This window comes from Copadichromis virginalis, linkage group LG15 (genome assembly GCF_057382275.1).
Source record: "Copadichromis virginalis isolate Kocher_CV1m ecotype Utaka linkage group LG15, C_Virginalis_male_GT1.1, whole genome shotgun sequence".
Taxonomy (NCBI): domain Eukaryota; kingdom Metazoa; phylum Chordata; class Actinopteri; order Cichliformes; family Cichlidae; genus Copadichromis; species Copadichromis virginalis.
In genome coordinates this window covers 11,615,274-11,637,383 of record NC_140632.1, presented here as the reverse complement: position 1 = coordinate 11,637,383, position 22,110 = coordinate 11,615,274, and the positions used below count along the sequence as shown (strand labels likewise).

The 22,110-nt window shown below is 40.9% G+C and overlaps 2 protein-coding genes across 4 annotated transcripts in view; one reads left to right on the top strand and one right to left on the bottom strand.

Moving 5' to 3' along the window:
• Positions 1 to 585: 585 nt before the first annotated feature.
• Positions 586 to 6,041, bottom strand: LOC146691887 (F-box only protein 30-like). Of its 2 annotated transcripts, none has more exons than XM_085431911.1 (3): positions 5,876 to 6,041; positions 1,600 to 3,729; positions 586 to 1,408 (listed from the first exon to the last, which is right to left on the bottom strand). In XM_085431911.1, exons 2-3 carry the CDS (start codon positions 3,676 to 3,678, stop codon positions 1,214 to 1,216), a joined length of 2,274 nt encoding a protein of 757 aa, XP_085288037.1. In that variant the 5' UTR covers positions 3,679 to 3,729; positions 5,876 to 6,041; the 3' UTR covers positions 586 to 1,213. The 2 variants fall into 2 exon arrangements, with proteins under 2 accessions (XP_085288037.1, XP_085288038.1); XM_085431912.1 differs by lacking the exon at positions 5,876 to 6,041 and adding an exon at positions 5,676 to 5,770.
• Positions 6,042 to 10,255: 4,214 nt separating this feature from the next.
• Positions 10,256 to 22,110, top strand: part of grm1a (glutamate receptor, metabotropic 1a) — a 35,077-nt gene continuing 23,222 nt past the window's right edge. Inside the window, exons 1-3 of one of the 2 annotated variants that reach the window (XM_085431909.1) lie at positions 10,256 to 10,355; positions 11,208 to 12,048; positions 14,692 to 14,941. In XM_085431909.1, the coding sequence (XP_085288035.1) occupies positions 11,319 to 12,048; positions 14,692 to 14,941 (980 nt within the window). In that variant the 5' untranslated portion in view covers positions 10,256 to 10,355; positions 11,208 to 11,318. Of the gene's footprint in view, positions 10,356 to 11,204; positions 12,049 to 14,691; positions 14,942 to 22,110 lie in introns of both variants that reach the window. The other variant, XM_085431907.1, reaches the window with a different exon arrangement.

The window sequence follows — 22,110 nt, the reverse complement described above, 5'->3', positions numbered from 1 at the left end:
TTATCCTGCTGGAAGCAGCCATTGGAAGATGGGTACACTATTTAAATAATGCTCAATCAGTACCAAGAGGCCCAAAGTGTCCCAAGAAACTGTCCCACACACTATCACACCACTAGCAGTGGTCTGAGTTGTTGATACAAGTCAGGATGAATCATGCTTTCATGTTTACAGACATGTATTGCAGCAGAAATAGAGACTCGTGAGACGTTTTTCCAATATTATGTCCAATTTTGGTGAGCCTCTGCAAATTGTAGCCTCAGTTTTCAGTTTGTACCTGACTGGAGTAACACCCGGTGGCGTCATCTGATACTATAGTTCATCTGTTTCAAAATTTGCCATGTGTTTAGGGAACACATGGCAAACACATGTCCAGGGAACTGATGCTCACTTGATATTTTGAAGACCATCCTCTTTAAACTCAAGAGATGGTTCTGCAGGAAATACCAGTAGATCAACAGTTTCTGAAATACTAGTTTTAGAAAGACAGCTATGCAATTTTAATTAATAATTTAACTGTGATTTAACTATACTAGCCTAGTTACAGTAGTAGAAATAAATAAATAAATGAAACAAACCCTCCAAAAATAAGAAATAACTTTACAAAAATTGTAAAGACTTTATTAAACTGTATTAAAGCACATGCATTTCTGTGTTATCCATCTGTTTACACTCACATTCGGACATCCTACACACCCAGACAACAAGTTTGCACTTGGCTGACACTTAAAGAGATCAGAGCTATATCATTTAGGGTCACTGAAGAGGGAATAGCAAATATTATATAAAGTGCTAGCATACCTTCTGACAGACAGAAATTATGCAAACAAACAAAAACAACAATCTGCTTTTCCCCATGGCTACTACTGAAAGGCAAGAGTGTGAAAACATTTAAATTCCTGTTAATATAGATATCATATCACATAGAATAACATAAATCCACTGTGCATATCTGTACTCAAGAAAATATAGTTCATCTTATCAGAATAAGTGCGTATTTTCAGATCATATCCATGCGAAGTGAAATGTTTGTTTTATTTCTCTCTCTCCACAGGGACCTCAAACACACACACACAACAAACCTGGCAAGTGAAGTGTTTTCATTAAGGCTTCTTCATAATCTAGTGTGATGCAGGAAGAGATTTTTTTTTAGTTGCAGCATTCACAGATTACGGCAGTGAATCTCATGCAGCTTTGACTGGTCGGTTGTGTTTGGTCAGATGTTAACATGGCGTAGGACGCGACGGAGTGAGTGTCCATCCCGTGCGGTGCACATGGCAGGAAGGGGTACAGGCTCGGTCTTGTGCTCCACATTGTTGAAGTGGCACTTCTTAAGGTGGTTCGACATGCTGGGGACATCAGTGAAGCCCCACGCTAACACCGGGCTGAAGGCAGTGCTGAATCGCCAAACCTGGGGTAGTAAATAAAAAAAGTAGTTTTTGATTTATTATCTTTAAAATCTGGCCTTTTATATATTACTTTGCATTTAATATAGGTAGTACGATAGCTATATACATTGGTGCTAACAAGAAATTTTAATAACTATTTTAGAGAAATAGTTAAACACCAGTATACAGTACAGTACACTGGATTTCTGCTTACTTTATTTTTCGTCTGCCATGACACAGTGCCATGAGGACCAGGGCTTTGTCTTCGCTCCCACTGCAGGTCCACTACACCCCTGGTCTGAAGGAGGCTGGCACACACTTCCCTCATAGTCCTTGATACCAATGACAGCTGGCACAAGCTGAAACTGTCCAGGAATCCAGCTATGTGCCACAGTATCTCAATAGGAAGCCCACTAAACTGGTCTGACTGGGAGTCACCTGGAAGTTTTGCTTTAGGGCAAGGCTGGACTCCAAAGGATTTGAGGTGCCTGTCATGAATCACCTTTGCCCCCTGGACAGATGGGTAAAATCTTCTTTGGGAAAACGTGCAGCCATAATATGCCAGGGGGCAGCGTTGCTCCATCCAACCATTGAGACCAGCGTGAATGTCACCGTGGACATTTGTGAAATGGGATGAAAACTGGTCCCGGCGGAATGACTGACCACAGATAAAGGGGAACATATGCTGGTAGCGGGGGTTAGGGGGGAGGTAACGGTTATGGGGGACTGCCTCGACCTCCAGAGCTTCCAGGACGAGACCTAAGCGGAGGGTACGGAAAGGGCTGGGGTAGGAGATCTGTGGGGCAGCATGGTCGCAGGCAGAAGCAGAGGCCATGTCACCCACTCTGGTGTTAGTTACTAAGATTGCAGCAGGAAAGGTGAAAGTCTGTGTGCCAAAGTTAACATGGTAACCATCAATATAGACTGTATCAGAGATCCTTCTGCACTCTCTAGACTCCTCTAAACAGAAGAGCAGGGCTGCTGTGATCAGATCGATCTCTCCTAGACCCATGGGGTCGTCATCCTGCTCTAGCTCTGAAGTATCCACTGCCTTGTCCTCCATTACGGGTTGGAACCTAGACAATGACCTGCCTGGAGTGATACCCATCTGACCATTAGAAAATGAAGATTGGCTTGGGCCCCTAAAGGTCTGGTAGTTCCTCTTGACCCCATGGTTTTCTGAAAGAAAGAGCCCTCTATCTTCTAGAACGATATGACCAGCCCTCTGTGCCACAGGCTTTCTGACATGGAGTGGAGGTGCCATTTGACGGGCAAGTAATTCTTGAGAGTCATCAGCATGCAAGTTATCTTGAACCTCAATGGGACAGGCCGTCTCAAGACAAGCCTCAGGTGCCCCTAAAAATGGTCCATTGGCTGTATTCACAATCATTACGTCTGTTTCGTTTAGAGACCCATTTCCACTCAAGCAGCTTGAACAAACACTTTCCTCCTCAATGCCGCTTTTATGCAAACTATCTGAAGCTGCAGGTGTTTCGTCTTCCAGTCCATTCTGAAAGTCTCCATTGTTGCTCAATCTACTTTTCTGTACAGCAGCTTCTTTGTTCACACGCTCTGCGCTGGTTTCACCAGAGCTGGCACTGCTAACAAAGTCTAAAGCAGCAGCTAAGCTTCTTGCAGTCTCAACTGTGGCCTCATACAGTTTACCAAAGTGCTCTTCATTCAAGCCATTAATTCCACTGAAAATTTTCTCCTTTGCTGAGCCTGGTGGGTGTGGCTGTGCTTGATGAGTGGCTGGCAGCGGGGAAGGTGACTGAATAAATGAGGAGGCCTTAGGAGCACATGTTTGTAAAGTGGAGTGTGTCGCTCTGTTCTCTTTACTAACACTGACAAGTGGCTCTCCTTGTGCAGTAGGTGCCATGGCAATCACCTTGAGGGACTCCAGCAGTGTACGCTGGTCCTGAAGGGCAAGTGCCATGTCCAGCTGCTCCACCTCTTCCACACCACGGCTCAGGCTTTCATAGGAAGTATAATCCAGGCAGCTAACAGGCCATCTGTTCCACTCCATAGTACAGCACACAAGTCCAGCTGGACACACTTCCAGGTGAGCATACATCTGGTTGCGCACCAGGGTGGCGGGGCAACCATATCCACTGTTTAGGCAAGGAATCCTCATCAGTGGGCACATAAGTTGATGTTCATCCACTTTGCAGGAGTGAAAAACAGCCCCACAAACCAAAGGACACGTTATAAGCTCGCAAGAAACTCCTGTTTCAGCTTTGACCGTGCACCTCTGGTTAAAACAGGAAATACAGTGAACATGGTCCTCTTCCATCTTCAGACCAGAGTGATGGGGAGTGACTCTGGAAGAAGACAGTCCACAGTCCTGCCAAAAGATCAAATGCAGTAAGTGTAGGGCGACGACACATTAGCAACAAAGTCTGCTCGACTGCTTTAATACAGTATCGGAGCTCGAGTCAAAAGGCAACAGAATGCAGTGTGATATTATTACAATACAGTAAATGACGAAACCAAGATTTTTTTTATTTTTTGCTATATTTTGCGTTTTACAATTAGAATAAATAGCATCATCTTGAAAAGACAGTTCACAATGGTCACTGGGAATATACCTGCTAACAACAATAACTGACATGTACGCCATCTCGGCACCACATGAAGTATGTTGCACATTGCATATCTGCATTTACTACAGCTGTTCTTTCTAAATGAGAAATATTAAAGATAAAAGAATAAAAAAAAAAAAAAGTAGCCGTCTGAGCCCTTCCTTGTACACATAAAATAAAGGAAACTATAAAATCAGTATTATGCTGTCCTAGAGTTTTGGTCAAGTCTTGAAAGGTTGTTACAACTACAACAAACCAGTAGATGTCACACATGAGAGCCATGCCTCAGTACTAAAGATCTTTATTTCAACCAAATAGCATGTAAGCAAAGCATCAAAGCTTCTTAAAAGTGCAACAAGAAAAGTAGGTAATACAACAGAAATGATATTTCTAGGTAGCAGAAACTGCATTTAAAAGAGACTTTTACTGTAGTTCATTGCAGTATATTTCAAAAGAAGTGTACGAACCGTTTTAATTTATTGTCACATATTATTTCATGAAAGAGCGGCGCATTATACTTGCCCCCTCTGCATACAACATAACATGCCTCATATGAATGCACTGGGGAAAAAAATCAGTAGTTACAAAGCAAACCTAAATATTCTGCAGTTTTCTTCTTTCCATGAATGAAGCCTGCATGGCAACTGTGAAACAGTGCCCTCTCTGCTAAAGAATAACAAACTCAGCTGCAGTCACGTGACACACCTAAAAGGCTGTCTCATACAGTACCTTATTAGGAAAATTCCCTGGTCAGTGCAGGACGCTAAAACGTTTTCTTTTTCACATTTTGGACAGGAGAATAACATATCTCCCTAATTTTGTGCATGATTTGAGTCGGCAGTGTGTTCTGTTTATAACATGTTACAAATGAACTTATACTGAAAAACAGCATACTCGTTTTGAGTATAATAAACACATTGCTGTATCTATTATGTCATTCACTGGCAAGGCTCCAAAAAAATCTTACAAAACAAATAAATTGTATTAAAGCAAATTTAGGAGCAAAATAAATCTTCATCTTTAAGAATCTACATAGCCAGTGTAATTCCACTGTTGCACTAGCATTTGATAGTGCACTTAAAGTTTAACTTCCTACGGGCATAAAATGCAAAAGTGTGTTGGCTCATAATGAATGATTCTAGATTATATTAAAGACTTTAACAGAAGTTGTGAACAGAACACATTAAATAAAGTTATTTTGTAGCCAGAGATCAGCTAGTGACATCTTTAAGAGTAGGAAACACGTCTAAAATGTATCCAACGAAGCTGGACATGTAGAAAGGACACTTACTGTGCAGCCATTTTTAAATCTCACGTGTAAAAAGATTAAAAGCAAAGCAAAACAAAACAAAAAAAAAAACCCTGATGCCAGTGGCAAGTTACTCAGAGCATCTGTTTCTGTAACCACTTCAGGCAAACGAGTGAATGCAAACAAATCCATTGGAAAGTTAAACGCTACCCCGTCATTTCTAAACCTTGCAGTATGTATAAATACATAACCAAACACGCGACTAACATCCACAATATTTTAACAAAACAATACTAGTTACTTTTTTTTTTTAACCAGCATCTCTTTTCAGATGTCTGACCCAAATAAAGCGCATTCACTGACAACAAACGTAACACAAAAACACAGCGTGGCTAGATTAATGTTCCTCGCTAAGTTTACTTAAAACAAGAGCAAAAAAAGACGAGAAGCTTTCACTACCGTGTACAGTAGTATATTACGAGTCCAGTGCTGCAAGCTTGTTTGCTGTCATCAGCTCCTTCACCATCAAATCAACTTGTTTTTGTAACAATGGCAGGCAGGCTCATACTGTTAGCTAACAACAGCTAGCTAGCTCGGAAGTTGAACGGTTCAAAACAACAGCGGTATAAACCCGGGCTAGCATGCAGGGCACTTCTTACCTGATCGTAATGTTGGCAGCAAAAAGTCCGATCAAAAGTATTTAAAAAAATTACAACAAACCCAGCTGTTAACTGCAGTTACGGCTATAGAGAAAGTGCTAATGATAGCCAGTAGCTAGCTACATATCCTCTCAGCCTTTCTCTTTTTTTGTGTTCAAAACTTTATTGACCAAAGCGCACATCTGTTTTACACGGGGTAAAAGAAAAAAAAAAAGCTGAGAATAATCACGGGAGTTGCCTACATAGGCGAAGACATGGAGTTTTGCAACGATGTTAAAAGCAAACAATACTGAAAAACTGGTGTTTTTAACTGAACAATTAATCTAAACTTTTTAAAAAAGGACACATTATGGTCATTGTTTAGTTCCACTTATACATCATGACATCTATAATAACTATGACAGGATAAACCTGTACTGTTATGTCATGGGTTATTTTGACATTGTAGCATTAAAATTTGTAAAACCTATAAAAATATATTTGGAAGCACAAACATATATCATAGGAACACACAAATGTTACTTCAGTAATGTGTGTATATCACTTTAATGATGTGTTTAATAATGTGATTAGAGAGAGAGAGAGAGATAAATTGTTTGGAGTACAATATTTACAACAATTGTAAATAGAAGGAGAAAGTAACAACATACAATTACACTGAAACAATACTTTAGTAAAGTTTCTGATGGAATGTACTGAGTTACATCCCACTGCTGATTCTATACGTGCTGCCATCCAATGGTGTTGGGTTCTGTAAGATTAACAGGATTTTCGTCCAACACCAGTGGATAAGGATGGACAAGAGGGTCCAATAATTAAGTTAAGTTCAGCTTCAATTCATTATAAACTGCAAGTCTAACTAACAAAACTGGCATATTACATCATACAAACCTGATTATTTTATATAGATTAAACCATTAGTGAAAAAAGATTTTTTCCAATAATAACTTGTATTCCTTGTTTGCTTCTGTTCAGCAATTTCTGGATACCTTACAATGCTGTGTATGAACTGATGACGGAAGCTCCTTAATGTGTACCGGATATTTATTTTATTTGTTCATTTTATTATGTCTGCGTGCAAAAAAATAGCTTACAAATAAATTTGCTGGCCTTAAGTCCACAAAACATTACAAATATGACTTAAACGATCATTAGAAAGAAGATTACTGATTTTCCCATGTGCTGGTGATTCTAACTTTTTCGAAAAAGTAAGAAAATGAATAACCTGCTAAACTGAAAATTACTCCTCTTTAAAAACAGAAGTAATATAAACTTTTGAGTCTAATATGTCCAAGAGAATGCAGCTTTACAAACATTTTTCAACTAACGTGCAGTAATTGCTAACAAACAGGAGAGGTCACTGTTGCACCGTTGTTTTTGTTAAGCCTCCTCCTAGGTGGAAAAAGATGGACTGTGCTTCACTTTATTGCTGTTAACAGAAGGACGTGCCACGTTTAGAGGTCGAGGCCACCTACATAACAGCACCACAGGACCCGGGGGAGCTGACTCACGGACACATCAAAGCTGAGCAGAACTGAATACACCTGTCACGAGGTGCTGAAACAAACCCATGCAGTGGGAATATTGCTGTTTTACATCATATCAACATCATATCAACCGAAGTCTCACTGTCATTTAATTTAAAGAACTAACTAAATAAAACAAACAAAATGCATTCAGGTCCACTCAGGTTGAGGTCTGGACTTTGACTGGGTTATTGCAACATCTTGTTTCTTTTGTTTTTTTTTTAACTATTCTGTTGCAGATTTACTGCTGTATTTGGGATCATTGTCCAGTTGCATAATCCAGTTTAGGCCAAGATCTAGTTGTTGGACAGATGGCCTCGCATCTGACTCTAGAGGAGTTTATGGTTGACTCAGTGACTGCAAGGTGCACAAGCCCTTTGACTGCAAAACAAACCCAAATCATTGCCAGTCTGCCACCATGCTTAAGGGATGAGTTGAGGTGTTTGTGCTGATATGCCTTGTCTGATTTTCTCCAAATGTGGTTCTGTGCATTAAAGACAAACATCTCCATTTTGATCTTTTCTGTCCAAAGGATTTTATTCCAGAAGTCTTGTGGGTTGTTCAGATGCAACTTGACAAACCAAGGCTGTACTGCGATCTTCTTTTCACTTCCAAACAAGCGACACTTGTCCTGTCTTTTTCTAATTGTGACCTTTAACATTAAACATACTAACTGACGCTTGTAGATTCTGAGATGTAGCTCATGGGTTTTTGCACCTTAATGCTCTAGACCAGCAAACTGCCAAAATGTTGGCTTTTATAAAAGTGCTCACACTTATTGATGCTCGATTAATTGAGTCCATTTAATTTTAATTTTATAGAGGGTTGTAGTCTATACTACGTAGTTTTTCACAGAACTGTGAAAACTTTCTTGGTCTTTGTAGATTATTTTTAATTCTCACTTCACCCACCCCCACCAACCTGAAAACCATGTCTATCTGTGCACATTCACGAGGGGGTTAATGTAAAATATTTCAACAAGAAAACAGATATTTATGTATCATCTTTTCACCGTTGCTTATTAAGCAGTTCTTATTTTCTGTCTTTAAGAGAGGCTATCAATCGTCTGCTCTGGATGAGAAGGGCAGACATTGCTGCAAGCGGAACAAAATAAGGACTAGTAACATAAGACTTTTCAAAACGTTGATTGATGACAGTAAGGTTTTGAAGATGTAAAATAGCTAGGTAAGAGTGTTTTGTGGGTGATTTATCTATTTTTTTTGTAATGTCTCTTTTTGCAAGCATAAGCAGCCACTGTATTAATAGCAGAAGGTGGAAACAATGCAAACTCTAAATCAGGAATGTCAAACTCATTTTGCATCATAGGTGACTTTAATCTTAAGTGGGCCGGACCCATAAAAAACATGATAAATGTGTAAAATTACAGAAAAGGTTCCAGCAAATATTTTTCCCAGACTGTCTTATAATTATAAACTATAAAGTTTTCATTTTCACAGAAAATGTCCTTTTTTTGGACTCAGTGTAAGAAGCGACGTATATATGTGGTATGAATCCAACTAAAGGGAAAGGATATAATTTGAAAAGCTGTAAAATACAATTAAAAGTTCACATTTTCTAAAGCTGTCCTGTCTTGGCCTTGCCGATTTTGGCCTTATGTATGACACCCCTGATCTAAATGGACATCAAACATACAATACCCAGTTTATAAAATAAATTTAAGGGTTTTTTTTCTTATCTGTTTTCACTAATATTGCATAATCTAAATAATATCACTCTTAAGTGGTTGCTACAAAGCCTTGCGGTCCACCCACTCAGGCTGAAGTCCCCGCCCACAGCTGGCCGTAGTATCCAGCAGTGTCTCCTTCTTAAACATGTCACTTCTATTCAGGTTCAATATCAGATGCTCGCTCCCGGAGCCCCGGGCACCGGGAATGGCAGTAGTGACGCCTTTGTATAAGTTTATTTTTGATTCATACCGCCTGGCGTGAGTCACGACAAGGGCCCACTACTTGAGAATACATGCCTCTCGGGAGGGAAACCTTTGCTTATCATAATGGATGGGTAAAGATGAAACAATTACTAAATTCACTCGCAATTTCGCCAGATTTGAGCGAAATTATTTCAGATTCCTCTCTGTAATCATAACTCACAGGGAATAATTATTTAAAAATACATAAAAAATTGATCTTACGTCCTAATGGCAGCTCTTTGAATCTGCTTAAGGGTCGAAAAGCTGAGATCCGTGGCCGGTTTTGTTGACCTAATGACTGATAAGTCATCGAGCTCCTTCAACCGAACGCTAGGTGGCGCAACAGACTCTACTCCGTGCTAAAAACATCCAGGGCTTATTTTTCGTGCTGGAGCCAGAGGCCTCAAGTAAACTCAAGTGAGTGGAGATATGAGAAGCAGGCTCCTCTCTGTTTGTTGTTTGCACTTCTCAGCTCAACGTCCTAAAACTCTCTTCAGCTGTCAAATGACTCAAAATGGTGTGTAACGCCAGACTTCAGACTAATCTGATGTTCTTTCTCCCTTTCAAAATAAAGCAAGTGACAAAATACAAGTTAATTGAAATAATGATATACAAAAGCCTGTATCCAACATAAACATCCACACACACATGAACAACTACAGAATAGATTTTTAGTGCCCTGCTCACCTGACGTCACAAAATGCTCAGAATATGAAATTATTTTGTGCGTTGTGTTTAAATACAGATTTTGCTCATATGCTCGTATTCTTATCTCTCATAAAACATTGCAAGATTTATGGGCTTAGACACGGGGAGGGGGAGGGGGAAGGGGTGACACTTGCAGAGGGGATGTTCATTTTCATGTTTGGAGTCGAGAGAGCAAGCAAGAAATACGAGAGAGAGAGAGAGAGAGAGACGGAGAGAAAGAGAGAGAGGGGGAAGAGAGAGACTCAAGTCTAATACCGCCGAAGACCACGCGCTACAGAAGACGGATGAAGGCACGCGACATGTCTCAAGGATTCAGGTAAGTTTTAACACACCAGGAAAAAAACATGTTTGAATGTGCATGGTGTTTGTAGCAGAATGGGAAACATGGACTGATTAAAGGTGACAATAAGAACATGTCATGTCATGCTTCCTATTATAAAGGTAACAGCTTAGTTTGTTTATTATTATTATTATTATTATTATTATTATTATTATTATTATTATTATTATTATTATTATTATTCATTTAAACCTAGAGGTACCTTAGGCTGCACGACGGATAATAATAATATGTTTATATGTATATCGTCTATCTTGTAGGCTTCCTCGTATTAAACTCACATAGATTCGTATAATAGTTTCTATTGATGAGTAAAATCGTGAAGAATGCGTCTGTGAGGGGATGACGAGTGCAGCCAGTAGTCCCAAAGACGTCCTTGTACCGTGTTTGGAAAACGCGCTGTCCACGGTCCTGAAATCGGCAGCCTGCCTGATCTTGTGGATGGCTGAGCCAGCATCCGCACAAAATAGCAAGCGATCATTTGCAATGAAAACACCGTATTGTCTGAGAGGTTTTGAAGTAACGGACTGTCTCCGCACGTGTTAAATAGACGTAGAGGCTTGGCGGACCAGACAGTAGTACTGTTGAACCACTGTTGGCCATAGACCAGCTGGGTGTCCGTTTTGAATGCCTTGCTCAATGGCATCTCGCGTCTGGTGGTTGATAATAGCGGGATAAGGAGGGCTGCCAGCTGTAGGAATGTGAAGCAGGGCGTTGATGTAAAGGAGCATGCGTGCTTAGTCAACTCTTTATACATAAACGTTTGGCACATCTGTCCTCGTTTCTCCTAGCTTGCACGTCACAGCAGTTTGTCTTGTTTCTTAGCAGGTGTGCGTGGATGCCTCCCAGGTGTCGTGCTCGCAGGTCATGGATGGGATAAGCGTGGAAGTACTGGCAGACAGCAGATGATATGCCTGCACAGTTGGCACGGCTCACGCGATGTGGCGCAACATGGCATGCGTAAAGATGGGTCTCTTAGCTCTCCTGTGTCTCCCCGCGTGTCTCTTTCGGGTTCTCGTGCTCTCCCACAGCAGCAGCATCTATGAGCGGTCGGTGGTCCCACGTGCTGTTTCCCGCTCCGTGGCTCGCATGGACGGAGACGTGATCATCGGCGCACTCTTCTCTGTCCACCACCAGCCGTCTGCTGAGAAGGTGGCCGAGCGGAAGTGCGGGGACGTGCGCGAGCAGTACGGCATACAGAGGGTCGAGGCCATGTTCCACACTTTGGACCGAATTAACGCCGATCCCAACCTGCTCCCCAACATCAGTCTTGGCTGTGAGATCCGGGACTCCTGCTGGCACTCGTCTGTCGCCCTGGAGCAGAGCATCGAGTTCATCCGGGACTCCCTCATCTCCATCCGGGATGATAAGGACGGGTCCAAATGGTGCATTGACGGTACCCCATCCAACCAGCCACCACCTTCCAAGAAACCTATCGCTGGTGTGATCGGACCTGGATCCAGCTCTGTAGCTATTCAGGTGCAAAACCTGTTGCAGCTTTTCAACATCCCCCAGATTGCCTACTCTGCCACCAGCATCGACCTGAGTGACAAGACTTTGTTCAAGTACTTCCTGAGGGTCGTTCCTTCAGACACTCTTCAGGCTCGGGCCATGCTGGACATTGTCAAGCATTACAATTGGACCTATGTGTCTGCAGTGCACACTGAGGGTGAGAGCCCATTACTGCTTGTCTCTAACACCACCACAACAGTAGAATAATTCACCCCTAGTCTTGCAGCCTATTAGTGGACAACATAGTGAAGCATCACAGCAAGGCTGTAATTGATCACAGAGTTTGGAGCTTGACAGTGACACATGTCCAGCTTTTATATAAGATGTTGTGCCAATCCTGGGTGTTTGATTGTCCAAGTGTGAAGGGCTACTACATATATTTTTATATTTATATATAAAAATAGCTTCACGTGTATGTTTTTTTTTAAATTCAAGGTAGCTGGTCTAAGACATTTGATTACTATTTTACTTCTCTTTGAATATCACGTTGCACCTTCCTGTCAGTCTCTTGCTTTTTTGGCAAATGCATCCACATCTCTGTATTAAGTGTAGACCCTCATTAGTTTGGAGGGTTGTATTGGCCTCATGTACAGCAAAACATCTCATATACACTAAAACAGAGTTATGGGTGCCTTGCTCGCAAAAAATAAACAAACAAACATGCGCAACTGTGTAAGGTGACTACACATCAGGTCGTCTGATGTTCTTTTTTCTTCATATTGGCATGATGTTACAGTATTGGGATCCAAAGCTGGACTTTCTCATCAGTGTTATTAAAGTCATCATTACAAGTTGAAAAAGTAGAAATCTAGCAGGCCCTTTATTAACATTAAAACTGTAGGTGTTCTTGTGGAAATTTTCAAACTGTTAAGTGTGAAGGGTGAGACTGCACTGAAAAATGACGTTAGTTCTTAAAATTCCTCTCAGTGCATATAAATTAAAATGAATATCATGTCTCACACAGCGGGGCTCACTTTTGTCTCAAGAAGTCTTGCCAGTGCATTATGGTGGAGACGGGAGGTAAAAAGGAGAGACAGGTTGGGAAGACAAAGTAATTACTATGACATGAATTATGTCCATGGGTTTTCATTAAAGTCTTGGTGAACACACAGTCATCGACTGTGTGCCCAAATTATGAGTGACAGGCTACATTACCCAGGATCCCCCCCTGAGGAACTGCATACTCATGGGGAGTGTAAAACATCTTTGGAAAGTCCTATTATAGTCAGGTGTTGCAGATGGGCTTTGACACAGGTTGCTTTCAGATAGATGAAGATAGGGAGCTAGGGAGGTGTAGTACCTGGAGGCACATCTAGGTGGCGTCAGCTGTCTGACCTTCAATATACCTACAGCAGGATCCTGTGGGACTGAAGTCATAATTTAAGAGTGATGAGAGCACAGTCAGGGGAGGGTGAATTTCATTGCGTACAGTTATTATTACAGTAATATACTTTTGCACAATATAAACTTTTAAGATTTAATTAACTGTAGGCATTCTATTTTTTAGTCTATTCAGACTTAATATATTTTGCCATATGGCGACCTTACTCGACCTTTGAGAAGTCCAGTGTAAATCCACTAATTTGTTTTGAGCTATCTTTATTTATCTCTGAAACTGTGGTCACGACTGTCTTAAGCCCACGAGTTCCTATTCCCTGCCACCTTATTCAAGTTATAATTGCAGCTTGTTGCCAGTAGCAACAGCTAGGGCTGTGAAATTGCATAAATTACCTGTCCCGATTATCATCCGTCTGGTTGCAATGCTCCGAGTGGGTTTTTGGTGGTCATTGTCAAAAGGCCTGTCAACTAATGCACCACCGCCCACCTGTCTCACAGCTGAGATGGAAAGAGTAAAATAATTGGATATCATTATTTCCATTTACCAGTGGAAGAATGAAACGAGGCAATTGAAAATATAATCAAAGGGCTATCGGAAAACCAACACATGGCCACATTGTGTCAGAATAAATGCTTTAGTGTGATGCCTGTGTCAGCTGCTGTCTTCCTCGCTCTGTAAAGCCATGCCATGCACAGAGAGAATACTTTTTCTCCATCACCCATGTTTGGGAGGGAGGGGGGTGGGGGCAGTGAAGCCAATCACACAGCCCAATGTTTACACATTTTTATTTAAAGGTGCTTTTAATTCCCTTTTGATAACAAGCACAATCAAATGCAAGTTCGTGTTCCTGCATGCACAGCTGATTGACTTGTCTGTACAATCCAGGTATCTTGCTAAAGATCCGTTGGCTTCATCCGAAATCCAGCTCTTCACACATTAGTCAAGAAAAGTAGTTCACATGAAAAGAGAAGGTTTAGGCTCAACAGCTTTGCCGGGCTCTTGATTGGGATAGCATGCTGTTAAGCAAGGACAACGATCTTTACCCCTCTTGGCTTTGATTGCAATCACTAGCCGGCCAACTCTCACACTCATTATCAGTGGATCAGAGCTTCAACTCGGTCAGGGCTTGTTACAGTGAACAACTGGTGGGAAGGGTGGGGGGTGGGGTGCTTTAAACACTTGTTGTCCATCAGCACAATAATTAGAGATGTGTGGTTAAAAGCAATTACTCATATTTAATGATGCCAGTGTGTTATTGCATATAAAAAGGCATGTAATGCAAAACACCAAGATGTGGATTGTATTCCAATCACAGATGAAAGCTTCATCTTTTAAGCTCTCAATGACTGAAAATGGACCCATCATTAAGAAATGGGATTCCAAGACGCTGAAGATACATTTTATGGGACGCCATTTAAAATTTCGCTATTCTCACTGTCTCTTTTGTTGCGTCACCTGCAGGAAACTATGGGGAGAGTGGCATGGAGGCTTTCAAGGAGCTGGCCTCTCAAGAAGGCTTGTGCATTGCTCACTCGGACAAGATCTACAGTAACGCAGGGGAGAAACATTACGACCGCCTTTTGAGGAAATTACGGGAGCGACTACCCAAAGCTCGTGTGGTGGTGTGTTTCTGCGAGGGCATGACTGTCCGAGGTCTGCTGATGGCCATGAGGCGGCTCGGGGTTTATGGAGAGTTCCTCCTTGTTGGCAGGTGTGTGGGTATTTTACATTTTTTTGCCTTTTATTGAACAATTTAGAGCCTGCCTTTGGAAGGCTGCGAGATGCTGCGTTGTCCTCCTGATGTGCATGTCGCCAAGGCAACTGAGAAGAATTAGACCACATACCAATAGCACTGAATAGAAATGTTCTCCAACAATGAATAATTGGCATTTGTGTTGCCAAAAAAGCTGCAAACAATGCCTCAAGTCCATACTCTCTGTGTCCATGCTTCGTCATATTTGTCTTTATTTTAAGGCAGTAGCAGTCATTTCTTATATTCAAATGTGATTATACACGAAGATCATACTGAATCCACCTTCTTTATAAGAATCAATCCCTTTTATTATTAAACATCCTTCTCAGATATTCACCCAGTCCTTTCTTTTCCATATTTCTTCTCTTCCTTACTGTCCCTGTCATTTCTGGTGGTGGCTTAGTCACTGGAAAAGGGCAAGTAGAGCTGTCTCACACACTTATAGTGTCACATTACACCATGAAATCATCCTCAAGGAACATTCACAGTTGTCAATAAAAGTCACAGCGTATTTAATGCTAATTTTCAGTTCATTCCTGCAGCATCTTTCACTCTTCATTTCAGAGAAGGAAGAGGTTTTTTGGCACTTCTCTATTGTAGACTATTTCAGCCATATGCACAGTACTGTTAATATGTATTTTGATACATATGGCAAAACATATCCACATTAAATGTAATATTTTACATATACTGTTAAGTTACTTAAATGGCTAAATGGCTGGCTAAGGAAGCCTGTGCTCACAGAGTCCTTACTGATGATGATTAGACTGCTGAATCCTGAATGAATGCAAATCAAACTCATAAGCCTAGAAAAACAATACAGTACAGTGACTTCCTTCATTTTTGTATGTTCACTCATATCAAAAGGTAGTTCTCACAGACTAAAACCGTTATTGTTCTACACTTACAAAAATGTACGAACCAATTCAACACTGGATGTTAAATGGGTTAATTGCACGTGAAAATCCTTTTGCAGTTAACAGCCATTGGCTCTTTGCGTGTTGCACGCTCTTGTCACAAACTCTGCGACGCACATTTAATCTGGAATCAAAGCTCTGTGCATGAAACATGTTTTAAAGGAGGACTGAAGGTGCATTTCAGTGCTTACCTCACACGTGTCAGTCAGCAGCTGAAGTTTAAAAATCTTGTGTGTTCCGTTATATTTGTTGACATCAGTTAACTGTTCCTCTTAACTAGATTGTGGTTTTCATTACAGAGTAGTGTGTTTAGACAGAATCACTTCCTCTTTGTTACCATTGATGTTCAAGTGTTGCATCAGTCTCAACTGAAGCCGATAAGGTGCATTAGCATACGTTTTTTCTGTCGACAAATTATAATAATGCTGTTTATTGTACACATATCAATCTAATATAAGTTTTATTTGTGTAGCCAAAGCCTCACCTATCATTGCTTTAGACCCCAGCTGCTTCAATTGAATTGAAACACTGTGTTAGTGGATTTCCATAGACACTGTTTGTTCTGGTGCTGAGAACCACTTTACAAGGGAGGGAAGTTAAAAATATTTAAGACACATTCTATACTTCTGCTGGTCTTGTCAAGAGATTTGGACATTTTCCCTTCATTACTTAGCAGTATGTAGAAACCTAAAGAAAAAGGTGACAAGTAGCAGGAGAATGATATGAAGTAAAGCTCTGATTGACTTGCAAATGAATTTGGGGCAAACTGTTGATGGCATTTGCACTCATGTGGTATGATCACTAACCATCTCTATTACAAGTTGTCACCAAGAAAAATGCTTAAACTTTAAACTTTAAGTTGTCTTTAGGTTGTGAATAAAAAACTGCTATTGCGTTAGATAAAATCTGTCAGTGACTGTTTGCCGAATCGAATTCTCTTGCACACACTTAAAGATTTGCTGGTGTGATTAGAGCATTTGTTTCCTGTCATTGCCCTTAGACGCCTTTCTGACTTCCTGTTCCATGTTTTGCGTCGGTATATGAAGAGAAGACAAGTGGTGCTCTCATCACGAGCATCTCTTTTGATTGAATATGCCATGTTCAATGCACACATGCATATTTAGGTTCATAGCAGAGGATGGCACTCTTTCTTTTTTCACAAGGCTTTTAAATTATCTATTATAATGACACTCTGGGCCGGCTGCATTGCTTCCCATATCTTTACTTTTCTCTTTCCTCCATAGGAGACGGGAAAAGTGTGTCTTTTTTTAGCTTCTGTGAAAGTCTCGATGGGCAGAAGAAATGCTTCTGGGTCAAAGAGAGACAGAGAGAGATGGAGAGAGTGAGGGCCAACACATGCAAAGCCATGTGTGTGAATGAATGAAGCTGGCACACAGGTATTAGCTTATCAAAGAGAAGCTTGTTTTCGTAGTTTATGCTTTCACCTCTGAGGAAGCTTTTACAATTTGCGTGTGCGTCTGTTTATGTTCGTGCTTTATTTGTGTGTGCATGTGTGCGAGTTCTAATAAAAGTGGTAATCTACCACAGAAAGCAAAAAAAGGGCCAGTAAAAAGAAAAGAAAAGAAATAAAGAAGTCCTCTGCACATTTTTAGATGACTTTGCATGCCGTGATCAATTTTTTGGCACTATGCAATATTTGGGAAAGTAGGTCACTTGTAATGAAGAGCTGACAATAACTCAGCGCACTGTTTTAGTCTTACAGCCCCGCATTGTTTGTAGTGGCAGCAGGTAGCTGATTTCAGTGGAAAGAGCCACAAAAAACCCAGTACCAGCACCAAATGGTAGGCAGACAAAGTTAACAAGTGGCTTTTGAACATAACTGAGCACAAAAACATGACAAATGTTGCTCCATGCCTGCTGGGTGTGTAAATAAACATCTCATAATATCAAGTTAAACCTGGTAATATGGTAATAATCTTCTTTCTGCCTTATATACTGAGACACCAGTTCAAGAAGAACCGAACACGATTATTGAGATACAGAATTCAATTAATCTATTTGGCGATTACACACTTTACATCCACTCCACACAGCAGAACATAATCCTGGTGATAGAAATTAGGACAGATCTGAGTGACCACGGTGGGAGGAAGTGGGCTGAGCGGACAAGAGCGTGAAAACTGTTGAGCTGTGAGATTTAAAGCACGTGGAGTGGTGGCTGATTGGTTCGAAGAAGGTGGACAAAAAGATGATTCGACTAGTGTCAGCATTGGTGTCAACGCTGAGTTCAACAGCATGGGAAAGTGGAAGTGGTGTAAATAATAGACCAACGACCGAACACCCAGGAAAGCAGGCAGATTGTAATCCTTCCTTATTGAACTTCCTCATTAACTTCAGTAACCAGTCAAAAAAGCTTCTCTGTATTACCGCAAAAATGTCCGTCCAATGGTCTACACCAGGGAAGTTCATTCAAGGTCTCAAGTTCAACTATATAGATGGTAAATGGCCTGTATTTGTATAGCGCTTTTACTAGTCCCCCCAGGGACCCCAAAGCGCTTTACACACCCAGTCATCCACCCATTCACACACTGGTGGAGGCAAGCTACAGTTGCAGCCACAGCTGCCCTGGGGCAGACTGACAGAAGCGAGGCTGCCATATCGCGCCATCGGCCCTTCTGGCCAACACCAGTAGGCGGTAGGTGAAGTGTCTTGCCCAAGGACACAACGACCGAGACTGTCCGAGCCGGGGCTCGAACCGGCAACCTTCCGATTACGAGGCAAACTCCCAACTCTTGAGCCACAATCGCCCCCAAAATCACCACAAAATGCTTAATATCAGATAAGTTAAAACAGGAAATATACAGGAATAATATCAGCAACAGTCAGGATGGAATAGGAGCATAATGTTCTTTAAAAATCACACAGGCACACTTGAGGCTTTCACTGCTTTTTTCACCAAAATAATAAAACTTCCAAATACTGTCCTCATCAGGCCAATCAGTGTACTAATTAAAATGTAAGTGCGAGTAAAAAGCATTACACTTCATCACAATTATCCCATTGTTTTTGTGGTAAGGGTACAACTGAGAATATTTGAGTTTAAAATATGACACCAATTTAACATAGTTGGTGTATTTTTTTAAGGATAATGAAGCAAAACCAGTGAGGCAGATACTGCGGCCAATTTCTTTTGAAGCTTTATGCACGTCCTCATTTCATTTTACTTGGCATTAAAAATAATAAAGGAGCGTAAGTGGTGCACCAGACCTAAATGTTTGCAGTGTTCAAAAGCAGGGAACGCTGCGGTTTTCTTTTCCTTGTCTCGTATTTTACAGTGATCACAGAGCAGCACAGAAGCAGACACAAACACAATACCGCAGTGGCTGCATAAACTACAAGTGGGCATTCGGGGATGTTTGAATCTGAGAGCCTTTGTTGTTCTGTGCAGCTAACCTGCTCTTCAGACGAGGGCCAGGTGTGGCGACGTGCTCGACCCACTTCATCCCTTATCTGCGGTCGCTGCTCTGCATTACTTCCACACTTTACATCCACTCCACTCTCGTATTGTCAGTCAGAGGGCCTCTTGTTTTTCTCTCTCTGTTGTCAATCATGATTTTGCCAATCATTTGCTTCCATTACTTTGTTGCTGCAGGCATATGTTACACACACACATTGCATAAAGGGACAATATTTATTCCATCCATATATTCTGTCAGGGAGCTGCCGAGGCACAGTGGCAACATAGATTATCTACTTCATTCCAATCAAGAAAACACTGATGTCCATCTTCTTGTTGTGTTTCAAGTACATTTCAAATTTCTTCTCTTCTATTAGGTAATAATATGTTCCGCAGAAGATGAGACAGAGTGAAATATAAAAGCATAAGAGTAAGTGCAGCTTAGTCAGACGTTTATGGAGACACATAAGGGAGGAGAAGAAGAAGAGGTAACAAACTTAAATGTAAGAGGGAACAGGCTTCGTTAGTTTATTATCATAATACTGCAACTGGTCCAGTTTTTTGTTGCTTCTCAATAGTTTGAGTAATTCCTCTCATTTTTGATCTCACAGGGAAAACAGCAGCATCATTTACTCAAATCTATGTTAAACAAAGGACTCCTTGGAGGATGGCAAGTAAATTAACAAAATGACAAATGAATTAATCTAATTTGGACGTATCATTGTACACTGAACCTTTCTATCCAGTCCCATATATTTAAAAGCTGCAAATTCCGATGGAACTGCAAGTCTGCAGCTGAGTCGCTTACACCTCTTGTCTAACTCGAGAACAGGCTCTCTTAACTTTTAATGTGCACAGTGCCCGCTTTCAAAAACACAGAAAAAGTGAAGCATCATGTAATGGAAACTCTCATCAGTACATCTGAAAATGTAGACTTTTATGTAAGCTGTAGTGGTAACTTCCACAATCAAAAACATGATTCTGCACCCTCAATAAACATGAAGTCATAACTTTTATTAAATGCACCTGAAAAACATCAAATCAAAGTTTAATTTATTTAAAAACTCATCAAGGAAAATGTGCTTGGTATGGTCGGAATGGATATCAAAGCAAGTAAATTTGATTTGACCAAGTTGTATTATGTAACATTTTACATTGTCCATACATAACAAAATTACATGGAAAATATACATTTAATTAAATTAGTTAGTCAGGAATTTGCTGTAAAAATACTGGAAATTGCTTTTTGACAATAGAGCTGAATTAAGTAGGATTACAAAGGCATAACAGAGGAAAACGGGGGAAATATTAGAAGTAAAATAATTGAGTAAGGGATTAAAGTTAATATATTCAAAATAAAGTTGAAGTACCAATTTCAGAGTAATATCTAATTACAGAATAAAGATGACACTCCTTTATAAAAAGCCTTGTGCTGGTGGGTTCATCATATTTTATACTTTAAAACTGCTTTTATTAACAAGCAAATTGCTCCTTTTCCAGGACATTAGTGGCCTGAGTGGCCTCATCGATGTTTAAATCTTTGTGTAGTACAGGCTAGGTTGCATCATAATGCACAATAGGACACTTGTTCAAGTTGTTTAGCCGTGAAGGTGTAGAGTTTAGGTAGGTGAGGCATCTGGGATGAAGGCGTTGCCTCGACACACAGATTAGTCCAATAAACTGCAGCCATGTAACACTGACTTCACTGGTTTTAGCGTCTGCGTTTTGCAAACTGAAGCTGACTTCACTTTATTCTTTAGAAAGCATGCCAGCCTTGATCTTAAAGGTGGATTTTACTCTCACAAGTACAACGTTTTTCCTCAAATTTCAACTTTATTCTCAAAATGTGACAAGTTGAAAAAGACATCCTCGTCTTTTTCAGATACTGCTACAGTTTACACAGAGCGATATATAATATATTGAGTTATATTTTACAGTCGGATCAGCATAATGGCAGCCAAACAGCTGACAGTATTCTACTGTAAAGCTTATATTCCGTATAACACAGCAGCATGTTTCGCAGTATTTGTTGCAGATTGCAGATGTGACAGAAATGCATCATTAACGAATCTGACAGTGTAGTGAGCGTGTGTGTGTTTGTGTGCCGTGTGTGTTTAACTGAGGGCTCCTCGGGGACCATTAGACTCTCTCACAGTCTCAGGAAACCTCTGAATCTGGAATGTTAATTTCAGTTCAGCTCTGTCTGCTGAGCTGTAGTTCCTGAAATGTTCGAAAGCTGGATGCACATTTACTGTACGGTGTCATTATCGTTGCCTCTAAAGTCTCTTCCCCAGTAGGCCTACCGTGCTTGGTTTCTGAATGGCAGCATGGAGCGCATCCACCTACTCATTTGCTTGCCTGCTTGCTCTCTTGCAATTAGCATCATTCGTTTTCTCTCTCCCGCTAATGCTGCTTGAATGCTGTTATTACTAAACATCGTTTGCATAAGCTGCTTTTCCACATGTAACGCTCATTTCTGTCCCTGTCTTACAAACACAGTTTCGGTCCGGGTCCCATTTTGACTGCTCAGTTCTTGTTTGTGTTTTATTCCTGACAAAATGGACACTGACACAGGAATGCGGATGTTCTGCCTCTGTAATAGCTTGGCACCGGTCATTAACGCAGTATGACTGCATCTTTTAAGACGGCACTGAGGTGCGAAGAAAGCTGCAAGCCCGTATTGTGTGCGTCACATGCATTTCTGCATTTGCCTGTCCTGTTCCATTTTAAGGGGACGCTGAGCCGGAATAAATGAAATGTTTAAGGCAGGAATGAGAGACAGAGAGACTGAG